Source organism: Chlorocebus sabaeus, chromosome 25 (assembly GCF_047675955.1).
Source record: "Chlorocebus sabaeus isolate Y175 chromosome 25, mChlSab1.0.hap1, whole genome shotgun sequence".
NCBI lineage: Eukaryota > Metazoa > Chordata > Mammalia > Primates > Cercopithecidae > Chlorocebus > Chlorocebus sabaeus.
This window is the reverse complement of record NC_132928.1, coordinates 6,781,588-6,795,092: the sequence shown is the minus strand read 5'-3', so window position 1 is coordinate 6,795,092 and position 13,505 is coordinate 6,781,588. Positions and strand designations below refer to the sequence as shown.

At 36.7% G+C, this 13,505-nt stretch overlaps 1 protein-coding gene across 1 annotated transcript in view; it reads right to left on the bottom strand.

Moving 5' to 3' along the window:
* AIDA (axin interactor, dorsalization associated) overlaps window positions 1-13,505 on the bottom strand; it is a 42,171-nt gene that overhangs the window by 2,102 nt on the left and 26,564 nt on the right. Inside the window, exons 7-9 of the mRNA XM_007988369.2 lie at window positions 6,300-6,422; window positions 3,529-3,651; window positions 29-146 (exon numbers count right to left, since the gene is read on the bottom strand). Of these exons, the coding sequence (XP_007986560.1) occupies window positions 29-146; window positions 3,529-3,651; window positions 6,300-6,422 (364 nt within the window). The remainder of the gene's footprint in view (window positions 1-28; window positions 147-3,528; window positions 3,652-6,299; window positions 6,423-13,505) is intronic.

Sequence of the window (13,505 nt, the reverse complement as noted above, 5' to 3'; positions counted from 1 at the left end):
GTACTAACTCTATATGCACACCACTTACAGTTCTATTACAATTGGCCCAGGTTTAATTTCATCCATCTCCATGAAAGCAAAACACTTGGTGCTGGTAAACCTTTTTTTAGGCTTGTAGTGTTTGAATTCAAAGAAGATAGCTGCACCTAAGGAATTAAAACAAGCCACATAAACCACAGATAGCACATTTCTTGTGTGTCAATTCATTTTCTTTGATCACCAGAAGCATATGAACAGCTACAGCGGGCATAATTTGACAAAACAACTTGTGCCAGTCTCAATGATTTGACAGTAACTTACTATGGTTGTCACCCCAAACTCGTCTGTATCTTAGAAGAGTGACATTTCTCCTTATCATCCAATTCTACAAACTATAGCAAAACTTCTTGAGCTACACTGCTTCAAGAATGTATAACAGTTATGTACACAGGTAGAATCATAAGCTGCTATAAAATACGAAATGCCACAGAAGAACAAAGAAGATACTTCAATACACATAGAAACTCATTAGGTAGAAAATGCATTTAAAAGAGTTCCTAAAAAAATTTAAGCTTGAATTATTTCCCTTACCCCGAAACAAAAACTCAAAAATTCAGTCTTGGGGGTATTTTGGAATTCAAACAACATAAATCACATGTTGGCTGAGCTGTAAAATGTTATCTCTTTCCCTAATACCTTTTGCAGTATTCAAAGCACTGTTGTGTTTTTCCTGGAACTGCATGTTTGTGTCAAGGCAGTGCTGTAGAAGACAAAAGGTTCAAAGAGCAAATCTATCTATTCTGCCACTCTCCTCCAATGAGCAAGTGATGATGAGAAATTTAGACAGTTCTGGCCAGGTGCAGTGGCTCATGCCTGTAATCCCAGCATTTTGGGAGGCAGAGGTGGGCAGATCACTTGAGCCCAGGAGTTTGAGACCAGCCTGGGCAACATGGTAAGACCCCACCTCTACAAAAAAATTTTTTAAATAGCCGGGCTTGGTGGCAGGTGCCTGTAGTCCCAGCTACTCGGGAGGCTGAGGAGGGAGGACTGCCAGAGCCCAGGGAGACTGAGGCTGCAGTGAGCCATGATCATGCCACTGTGCCCCAGCCTGTGTGACAAAGCAAGACTCTGTTTCAAAAAAAGAAAAAAATAAGCAATTTAGACAGTCCTATGTCCCCAAAGTCCAACAGATAAACTCTTCCCCCAATCCTGCAGAAAAAAGCTAAAAATGGAGAAATAAGTTGCTTCATCAATGTGGCCAAGAAAAATGAATTTCTAAAGAAGACATGAAAAGTGAAGGAAGGAAGTCAGTGTCTCACTCTTCACTGGTTACTTCTAAATACTGCCTTAACCAGAGCAGTCCAGGAGCTTGGCTTTCAAAGACAACATACATTTAATACTGTCACTGATGACAAAACTCACAAGTCACTAGAAGTTCAGCAGTGTTCAGAAATGTGTGTACAGCATTGGCACTTGGGTCCAAATGGACCACATCACATGGCAAGGGAGGAAAGAAAAACCAGTCGTTCAGGAAACAATGGGATGTGGGTGAGAGAGAGATGGGCATAGTCAGCCATCCACTCCCAACATGCTCGAAAGGATTGCAATAGTTAGGTTACTGGTAACATCTCTTCCCTAGGTGTGTGACCTTGCCATTTCCACAAACGGTGGCTTCTCTTCTCCCTCCCACAACACTCAGAGGCATTTTGTCATTAGAAAACCTCAAAGATTTTTAAGATACCAGAGTCTTTTCAGCTAGGAAACCCATCTCCTCCTCATGATTGTGTCTTGAGGTTTGAATAAATGTGAATGATAAAGTCACATTTCAAAACAATGCCAAAGTTCAAATATGTTACCATCATTCTGAGGAAGTTAAATTATTAATCTGTATCACCTGTAAATAATATATTTCCTGCATCCCTCATCATGCTTTTTATAAGAAAGAACAAAACATAAAACAAGAATATCCTGGGAAGATTAAGTTAAAATGTTTGTAAACATGAAAGTATGGTCATTAACACTAATATCAGTTAAAACTACAGTAACAGTAAACAGTAAGTTTGAAGCTGGCGAAAACGAATAGAGTCAAATTTTTAATCTAGTTCTACTTTTATTATCTGGTGAGTCGAGTCATTAAGAAAGAACACAGTGGGCCGGGCGCAGTGGCTCAAGCCTGTAATCCCAGCACTTTGGGAGGCCGAGACGGGCGGATCACAAGGTCAGGAGATCGAGACCATCCTGGCTAACCCGGTGAAACCTCGTCTCTACTAAAAAATACAAAAAACTAGCCGGGCGAGGTGGCGGGCGCCTGTAGTCCCAGCTACTCGGAAGGCTGAGGCAGGAGAATGGTGTGAACCCGGGAGGCGGAGCTTGCAGTGAGCTGAGATCTGGCCACTGCACTCCAGCCTGGGCGGCAGAGTCAGACTCTGTCTCAAAAAAAAAAAAAAAAAAAAAAAAAAAGAAAGAACACAGTGTAATAAAATAGAAAAGTTAACCCATGAAACACTCCACCTTCTCCCCTCCACATCACAAACATTTCTTAAGGCAACAGAGTTAAAGAAATGAAACAAATCAACAGTTTTGTTCAGAAGACATACTTTGTAACTGAAATTTCTTCAACACTATTTATTAAGCACCTCCTACATACACAGTCTTCTAACACAGCGACTCTGGAGCTTTGGTGTATGTCAGAATCACCTAGAGGGCTTCCTAAAACAGACTGCTAGGCCCGTCCCCATGGTTTCGGATTCAGGATGTCCGGGGTTGCCACCTAACAAGGTTACAGGTGCTGCTGCTGTTCCAGGAATCATACTCTGAGAACCACTGTTCTAACAGAAGCACTGAAAGGTCTTTTAGTAGAAGAACAGAGGAGGCAGCAGCATCAGACTTGAGAAGTGAAATATCGAATATTTCAGATGCCGAGGCAATCACTTCAAAAGGCACTTGAATATCCTATAGAGCTTGAACATTTCAGAAACTGCAATTGAACCCTCAGGTGATAAAGGGATTCTGAAGTCACCTTTTTGGAGAACACCGAAATTTTCACTGGGCAAAAAGCATGGGTATTTAATACTAAGAACTGTACTTGGCAATGTAACCTCACTGTTTCAAAAATTTGCTTTTGTCCTTTCCTATTTCCTAACAATTAACTGCAAGTTATCGTGCTACCAAACTAGAAATCCTGGAAGAAAACCCTGGTTCTTAATTTTAAGATTAAAACTTAATCATTAAACTTAATCATCAGGGAGCCTTAGGGTGCTCCTGCGTCTCCCAGCCCTTCAGTGTGTGAAAAACTTTGTTTTGTTGGTAAAGACAATAAAATTGTATTATCAAAGATTGTTTTACTATATAACAGTGTTATCAGACAAGTAGATAACACAATTCCTAATTTCTAAATTTTAAAAATACGTGTATTTATTCAAATCAATAAACACTATGTTACATTTACTTCTGCCAGATACTAACTATGCTAGGTCCCTCACATGTACAAACACAAATAAGATGAGAATTCTGTCCATAAGAAGCCAATTATTATTTAGGATTACAAACCTTTGGTTAATTTTTCAACATGCTTCTGGAGCTCAATGTCCACATTAAAATGAACATATGTATCTTCTTTTCTTGATGCCACAGGGGTATCTTGCACAGGAGTTAAGTCTATGCCATTCAGATCTAAAGAGAAAAGAAGTTTCTCTTTAGGAACATTCAAGTATACAGACTTAAAAACTGCAGGCTGGGCACGGTTGCTCACGCCTGTAATCCTAGCACTTTTGGGAGGCCGAGGCAGGCGGATCATGAGGTCAGGAGATCGAGATCTGGCTAACACAGTTTCACCTGGCTAACACGGTGAAACCCCATCTCTACTAAAATTACAAAAAAATTAGTCGGGCATGATAGGAGGCGCCTGTAGTCCCAGCTACTCGGGAGGCTGAGGCAAGATAATGGCATGAACCCAGGAGGCGGAGTTTGCAGTGAGCCAAGATTGCATCACTGCACTCCAGCCTGGGTGACATCTCAAAAACAAAACCAAAAAACAAAAAACTGCAAACTAGGTAGGGCATGGGGGCTCACGCCTGTAATCCTAGAACTTTGGGAGGCCGAGGTGGGTGGATCACTTGAGGTCAGGAGTTCAAGACTAGCCTGACCAACATGGTGAAACCCCGTCTCTACTAAAAATACAAAAAATTAGCCAGGCGTGGTGGTGCGCACCTGTAATCCCAGCTACTTGGGAGGCTGAGGCAGGAGAATCTCTTGAATCCGGGAGGCAGAGGTGGCAGTGAGCCAAGATTGCGCCACTGCACTCCAGCCTGGGCAATAAGAGTGAAACTCCGTGTCAAAATAACAAAAAACAAATAAACAAAAAAAACCCTGCCAACTACAGGGGGTATATTTCATAAGGATGCTTGCAGAAAGGTGAGAGGAAATTCTTGGACTAATAGAAATTCCCATTTGGTGTGAGCAGGTATCTGAAGAGTTGCAGGTGATCACAGAGGCATGTGGAGGGGCGGAGTGAGGGGATGGGAGACTTCGCGGTGGGAAGGAGGAAACCTATCTCAATCAGGTACAAAAGAAAGCTTGTAGAACACAAAATTTCATCTTTATAGGGAAGAAGTGAAAAGAACTTTTTGTTTTCCTTAGGAAATAGGCCACTATATTTTTGTCTGCAATAAAAACTTAGAATGTAAATAATATGCCTCAATGGGACCTTACCCCTAATTTCCAAACTTGATCAAGTGTATGGTTTGGAAAAGCCTTTAAATCTAACATTATCAGAATCCCCCTGCTGTATTCAAATCTAAGGACCAAAAATGGACATGAAAATTGCCAATGAAACCCTTCCATCAATGAATAATTTTTACAAATATTATCTAAATTCTCATTATATTTGTTTTAACAACCTGTTTTATACCCACTAGACGGAACACTAAATTATTGTGTATGGTTTTAATTTCCTGGATCCAGGAATCTTCCAGTTTAATCAAATTCAACATGGACTCATTTAATGACTACTCAAGTGTTTACGTATTACTCAACAGATTTGTCTTAGAGAACTTAAAACAATATAGTTCATTGATTGTTTCAGTTCTTAAAGATATTTACAAAAATATGTTTTAGTTCAACATGTATGCAAAGGTAACTTAACAGCTACTACAATATCATTAAATATCTTTGTGTTTTACAGTGTACATTCCTGAATGAGTTACACAGTTCTGTAAATGACCGATCAAACTATAATGTAGAGTATATATACTTTCCAGTAGGCCATATATTTGATAACTGATAACATCAGAAGTTAAAAGTTTCACAGCATTAGTGCTGTGGATCATGGTCTCCAAATAATCCCTCTCTATGGCCAAATTCCTTTTTATTTTAATTGGCACTAATGAACTTTTGAATCTGAATTTATTTCTATGACTGACAAAAGTTCTCTTCATTTGATTTCAGTCCCTATCTGTTTCTTTGACTTGCCTCAAATCACAGATTAAAGTAAACCACTTGGATTAGCTGTGCAGTTGTTTCTGGATAGGAGTATGACAACTTCATTCTCAATTGCCCAATAATTATTTTTAAAAGACTGTTAAGTACTTTATAAAGAAAGTACTATATACAATGTTTGGCAACAACAAAAGAATTCAACAAATGTGGTTTCCCTCTGAAAGACTGAAAAGGTTAACCACCACACTGGATAGGAGAAAAAAACCAAATCCTAAGAATAATTATGCTTCCTAACCACAGTAACATAGTTAAGGATAAGAAATACTTCACTTGTTGAATGCTCCACAGGATTACGTTCAGAGCAGGCATGCTATGGATCTGTCCTCCTCCCTGTCCTCACTGATCATTCACTTAAGGCCTGATTCTCATCCACCTTTGGAGGACTCTCCAATGTAGACCTCTCTCTTGGACAGGAAGGAGAGGGCCTAACGCAGGAGGGAAACAGAACACTGGGCTTTGCAAACAAACCTACACACCTTTGGAAGGTGAGGGATATTCTGTTAACCTGTATCCTAAATGATGTATCTGCTGATAAAGATGTGTAGCCAGCACCCCAGGTGGGATTTTAAGAATAAAAAGATATACACAAAGAAAAACTTAAAAGCAAAACAGTGTAAGTTATAAATAAGAAAATAAGTAAATCTCTCAAAAGTGTTCAGTGAAGTCTCTTTCAGGGACTTTGCCTCATTATATAATAGAATGAACTAAAATGAGTTGTCACATGCAGAAGACTCCTTGCCCCACCACCAAAAAAAAGCTGTCCCAAATAAGAAGCAACATTATAAAATTCACCTGAGGGAAAAAAAGTAAACAGAGTTACTTACCCTTTACACTAACTGTAATATAGGGATCAATGCACTGCCCAGCATCTTTCAAACCAATTTTCTCAATTCTGATAGTGAGTAACGTCATTCCTGGTTCTGATGGCAACCTTGGTAATAAAGTACCTGGCAACAGGGAAAAAGCAATAAAAGCTTCATGTCATTTCACAATAAGCATTTTAACAAACACAGAGAAGATACAGCCTTGCTCGTAACTGACTTAATAACCAGCCAGGCATTATTTTGGTTCCCAAAACTCCCAAATACTTGGCATTTTTTTTTTCAAATGTTTAATTATACATAAGAGAAATCTGCACTTCCATGTCTCATAGTCACCACTAAAGCAGAAATTATTCAAGTTTGTCAGAAATTCAAGTCACTCCAGGAAGCCCAATTATAAATTACCACATAATTAATAATAAACTCATTACTTTGTATATGCTTATTTATATAATATACTTCGCATCTCAGTATGAAGTGGTAGAAGAAAAAACTTTTAAAATATGTCTTATATTATCCTAATGTTTGAGAAATATAATACCAGAGTTGATCAACAAATCCTTTTAAATTACTTTTTATTTGACACAGGGTCTCACTTTTTCACCCAGGCTGGAGGGCAGTGGCACAATCACAGCTCATTGCAGCCTCAACCTCCTAGGTTCAAGTGATCCTCCCACCTCAGCCTACCGAGTACCAGGGACTACAGGCATTTGCCACTAGTTACTATTGATACAGGAAATAATTTACAACTTAGTAATTGTGTATTTAATGGAATAATCTTACAGTCTAATTTCCCATTCTTTTCCTTATGAACATTAAGGGAAAAAAAAAAAAACCCACCTGTTGAAATTGCAGTGAAGTTTAGATCAATTTTAGAAAGAATCACATCTTTAGAAATTGCCTCTTCCAATCCATCAATTGTTATCTCTCAGCTTTTTAAAGACTTTTAATTTTCTCAATGGAATTTTATTCTTTTCTTCACGAAAGTCTTATACTTCTTTTGTTGGGTTTATTATAAGATACTTGATAATTTTCTGATACTATTATAGATGTTATAATATTTCATTTTCTGAGCATTTATTGCTTATTTAAAGAGATAAGATCGATTTTTTAATAATACCTCTGCTGGTAGGAAGAACTGATTTTTATGTACAGATTTTATACTCAGGAACCCTACTCTCTTATTAATAACGACTTATCCATAGGTGCTCTTTCATGTTCTAAATACATATTCATAACATCTGCAAATAAAGGGACAAGTTTCCTCCAATTTTTATATTTTATTTCTTTTTCTTACACTAGTACACTGGCTAGAACTTCTAAAGCACTGTTGAGGAAAACAGTTAATAGTAGGCACCCTTGTTTTGTTCCTGATCTGAAAAGGAAAGCTTTCTATTTTATCACAAAATATGACTGAGGCACTAAATGTCATTATAGCTACCTTTTATCAGATTAAAAATGTTCTGTTCTTGGTCTGCTAAGAAAGTTTTAAAATCATGAAAGAAATTAGAATGTAATTGAAAACTTTTTTGGCATCTCTTGAGATCATGAGATTCTTCTCCTTAATCTGCTAATGTGAATTACCTTGATATATGCATCTTGCTGATTTAACAATATATTCTGAAAAAAAAAAATCATGCAATAGTTTATGGAGATTTTCCTAATTATTTTCTGTAATAGTCCATGTATTGGCTATTCATTCAGCCAATCTTCGTATGGCAGTTAGGTTGTTTCTAATATATTACTATTACCAAAAACACCTCAATAGAGAACCTGGTGTATATGCAAGTATTTTAAAAAAATTTTTTTACACATTATTGGAAGTGTATCTTCAGAGAAAATTCCTAGGAACAGGACTGCTAAACTAAGAAAACTTGTATATTTTTGTTATTATTGAGCTATTGCTGAACTTTCCTTTAAAGGGACTATTACCACTTTCTATTCCCACCAGTGATGAATGAGCCCATTTCCCTATTGCCTCAGCAACAGTAGTTTTAATTTGCATGTCTTTTATCATATGTGAAGCTGAGTATCTTCTAATATGTTTAAGAGCTATTTGTATATCTTGAGGGGGGGTGTGTACTGTCTGTTCATATATTTTAACAAATTTTTTAATGTTTTGGGGGTGTTGTCACAATTTAAAATTTTCTTTATATATTAAGGATATTAGTCCTTTGTCATTTTGACTTTGATTATAGTGTTTTCTGACAGACAAAAGAGAGAAGATAGACTATTTTCTCCCAAGTAAACATTAAAAATTCTTCCACCTTTAGGTGAATCACTTTCATAACCTGTAATTGTCTAGATCTTTTAGTTGAAATAACGAGGCTGACATTTCTTTCTTCCTTACCAACAAACTTTTTTTTCTGCCTGAGAATATAATAAGGTTTAATCTAACTACTAAATATATTTCTAACAATGTAATATGGAGGCAGTGATTCCAAGCCGGAAAGATACCTAATTTATTCAGTTCTTCCCTAATTCAAGGTAGAACATAAAACATTGCACTCCATCATGAAGGTTCAGTTTTATCTTGACTAAGGAACAGCTGAAACTATGTAATTAAGACGATAGATAGTATAGAAAGGTATATTTCTCAGTGGTTTCTAATGTGCTCTCTCCCTGCCTAGTCAACTCCTACATTCCCTTCGAGTCTCAGTTCTGGCTAGATTACTTTTGCTAAACTCCTTCAGTCCTTTTTTCGTTCACTCATAATATACTGTGTCCACCTCTAACCATGATGTACTTTTTTTGGCTCTGTCTTACATGGTGAGCATCCTGAAAGACGGGGATGAGTAACTGTTCATTTTTGTATTGTTTGCACTAGTAATAAAGAGATCTTTGTTTTAGAAATATTTTGTTGAATGATAAATGAATTTTACAGTTTTAGAGGTTATTATGCTCTAGTAAACACATGGCCTGAAAACATATTATCAATGTACTGCCTTATATAATATGCATGAAAGAAGATAAAATACTAGGGTAATACCATACCATTCCAGGGCTAGATTAAAGTTAACATATTTGTGTGTCAAAGATAAAAACATACATAATTAAAAATCAAGGCAATGTATTAAAAGCCAGATTTCTAAAACAAAAATGGATGCACTCAACTGTATAGAGTAATATGAGAATAAGTAACTAACTACATTTATAAAACTTTACCATCTGCAGCTCCTGCAATGGGCTTTGTACTGAGCAATGCAGGTTCACAGTGATGGAAAGAGACTATGCAGCCCCTATAGCAATTTTATTATAGGTCTTTGAGCCTCATATGGCAGTAAGCAGTTAAGATTATACTCACTTGATTTGGTCCATTTAATTTTTTTTTTTCAGGAGACAGGGGAAGCCACTGGTAGCTGATGAGCTCTATACAGCAGTCTGATGTCAGCCTCTTCAGCTTTATCTGCCCCAACCTTCCCTTATGCACCAAGAGCTGGAGCAAACATGCTCTACTTGTAGCAAAGAAAACTGGAGGAAATTTTTCAATTCAATGTGACTTCTAAAGAAGAGGTATGAGCTAGGAGAGGAAGGTTCTAAGCCTAAGCATAGAGACAATTCTCTCTAAGTAAAAACAATGAATTTCAAACTTCTGAATCCTTTCACTGCACTAGTGCACTGGGGAACACAAAAAAGTCCATTTAATGATGAGACCTACTTATTAATAAGGTTGTACCTGGATGGATAATTTCCAGGTTGCATCATCTGTGAAAAACACTTTATTAATAAGGTTGTACCTGGATGGATAATTTCCAGGTTGCATCATCTGTGAAAAACACTTTATCAATGCAGCGATGGATCCAACAAAATTGAAAAATCGCAACTACAAGTCACAACCACTGATAAGTAAAGATACTGATTATTTTGATATCCTAATGGCCATTTAAAATAGAGTAAAGCTTTTTTTTTTTTTTTAAAGTAATGTTCAGTTAAAAAAGGCTCAAAAAGGAAATTACTTAGTAGCACAACGTAAGGCCCAGAGAAAGAAAAGTCACACAGTGGGCAAGGATCTCATAATGCCTGCATGTGAAATTACAAGATGTTTTTAGGACAAGATATAGTATAAGAAATTTAAAAGGCTCTACTCCCAAACTGCACAATAAGTGCACACAGAGATGACTTTTCATATCCTGAAGAGGTTTTGTGATAAACTATAAAAAAATAGCTTCTCTACTGAGTCTACAAATTTTACCAATAAATGACATGCTACAGCATTTGTAAGGTCTATAACTAATGGTGAACTCAAGAAAATTTTTTTTGCTGTGAAGGCCCCAAACAAGCAAAGGCCAAGCTGGATTTCACGCCCTGTCTTCACATGTACCTCTGAGGAACTGCCCTGGGCTGTACACTGTGGTGTCAAACAGAAAACCCTGACACTGTCAACTCATGGCTTTCTTCACTGAGGTGCTACTGTCAAAATTCTCACAAATAAAATGAAAAGAGTTTCTAGGTATCACAGAAATGGCTAAGTTTGTTCAAAAAAGACCAGTTCACTCAAGAATGTTTCGAAAATTGGCTGGGCATGGTGGCTTACACCTGTAATCCCAGCACTTTGGGAGGCCAAGGTGGGTGGATTACCTGAGGTCAGGAGTTTGAGATCAGCCTGGCCAACATGGTGAAACTCTGTCTCTACTAAAAATACAAAAATTAGCCAGTGTGGTGGCGCATGACTGTAATTGAAGCTACTTGGGAGGTTGAGGCAGGAGAACTGCTTGAACCTGGGAGGCAGAGGTTGCAGTGAGCTGAAATTGTACCACTGCACTCCAGCCTGGACGACATAGCGAGACTCTGTCTCAAAAAAAAAAGAATGTTTTGAAAACTGTACAAGTGCCTAACCTAGCAACAGGGCAGGCTCTCAGAAGAGTGTGTTATAGCCACTGCCACCATGGGGAGGAGATGGGGACTGTGCAAGCAAGTCCTCTGTCCAGGCTGGCCATGTGAATCCCCGACCACCAAGGTGTCCAGCAATCAGTACCACTCTCCCTCCTACAGCTGGTACAGAGAAAAGTGGAGGGATATTTGAGGCCCCTCACTTACAACTTCTCTGTTCCAAGAGGAAGCTGATAAAAATGGAGATCCCTGCAAGGAGTAAGATCTTCTCACATTGACTAGTTCTGTGTGTGGCCAAAGGCACTCTGGACAATGGAGATTACGGAGAATGAGACTATGAATGGATGAGGAGTGTGGGGTCACATGGAAGGAACTTGAAGTCAGGGAAATCCTTTAAGACCCTGTTCTCACAAAGAGAAGAGGAAGGCTGCCATTTCCTTTTTTGTCTCATTATTTCTGCTTTTAAAAAAAATTGCTATTGTTTACATCATATACCACAGCAAAAGGAAAATTTTTCTTTTGGTCCAAAAGGGCAAATGGCATGATGGTCTTTGCTCTAAAATAGTAGTGTATCATCACCTAGACCAGAACGTTAAAGAGGCAAAGCCTTCTCAGAAAATCACTAAGGATTGTATCTTCTGAAAACATTGTAATTTGAATTTGCTTATTAAGTTTGTTTGATTTTTATACAATATTTTATAGATGCTTGTCACAGGCACTGGTACTTCAATGAAAGGTCAGTCTTTATGTTATCTTGGTGCTTTGAAAATTAAATGTCATGAACAAGGAGTACATAATTTTTTTATCTACACTTTTAGGACAGAGTTCATTGAGGTGTCTAAAATGCAAACTCAACATTATCATATCATAATACATACATACGATAATATATATACGTTTTGATAATATACGCATTGCTAGTTTTCACCATTTTTATCATACTTGTAATTAAATTTGCATATCTGGTACATATCTGATTTTCTCTGTCATCCAAATTTGTTTTGAGTATATATTTCTTTGTGCTGCCAAAATATAATAAAAAAAGATATACTTGATAATGCTTTGCATTATTTTGAGATAATTTTTAACACAATTTAAGATAAAGATATTGCTCAAACTGGCTACAATATTTGGTAGATGGCAGGTAACACATGAAATGTGTCTTGAAAATCTGGCAATAGAAAATCTTTGCAATTTGCATTGCACATAGATAATGGTCATGGTGATACCATTTATTTGTTTGAATTGCTGAGTTACATTTAGAGGTAGAACTTGTGGTAAAATATTAAAATACATATACCATTTATTTTAGCTAGCAATTGATTAGCAGTTGAAGAACATGGGTTCCTCAAACTTTTAAGAGAAAGGCTTTGAAAATATAAGTTCATTTTGAAATTATTTTAAAAGTTTGAAAAAATTTTAGGGGCCATTATCATTGAAATTATATTATATGTAGGTCTGTTGAATTAAAACGATACCTGATTAAAGTTGTTTGTAAACATAACCGTACACTTCAGGTGATATTAACTGCTTGGCCCCTAAACATGTTCTGGATTTCCATTAAAAAAAGAATGCCCTGATAGTCACAGGAAAGCAATGAACATTTGCTGCAGTTTTTGACTTTCTTATATGTGTGTGAGCAAGAAAAGAAACTGCTTCATTTCAGCTGAAAATAAAATCCATGTTTTCTTCTTTCAAGTTCAGCTCAGAATTGAGTAGTTATACAGCAGAAAATAAATACAGGCTTGACATTAAATAGGTAAATTTCATTGTTTATTTTGAGTGTCAAAAATAATGTTTTATGCATACATAAGCCTATGTAAGAGATGAAGAACCAGTACCTATGCATAATAATTCTGAAACTGCTAGGACTATTTGAGCTTGGATCACATTACTTAGTAAGCAAATGCTTTTAAAAGTCTTGTAAAAAGTTGTGTCTTGGCTATTTTTAAAGTTATATTGCTTTGGTTTATCATTTTATAGCTTTACTATTCGAGAGTGTGAGTAAATTTCTAGGTTATAAATAATAGGCTATAAGCTTATACTTTCTATTTAAATGAAATCTACCAAGACTATCTTTAGAAAAGTTAACTCTCATTTTGGCTAAGCCAATTATATAACATAAATATGTTTGCCTTATGAAATCAAAAAATTTTAAAAAGGAAGGAAGGAGATTAGTATCAAGAAAGGTAAGTAAGCTTGAAACCTTTTTTTTTTCTTTTCATGACAGACTGCCTAGAAAGTCATTTTTAAATTTTAAATCAGAAAAAAACTATTCTTGGTCATACCGTATCTACAGACCATACGTCATACCCTCACACCTCATTAGCTTAACAGTGGTAGTGGTTAGTATATGAGTTGTTCAAAACTCATTAAAGG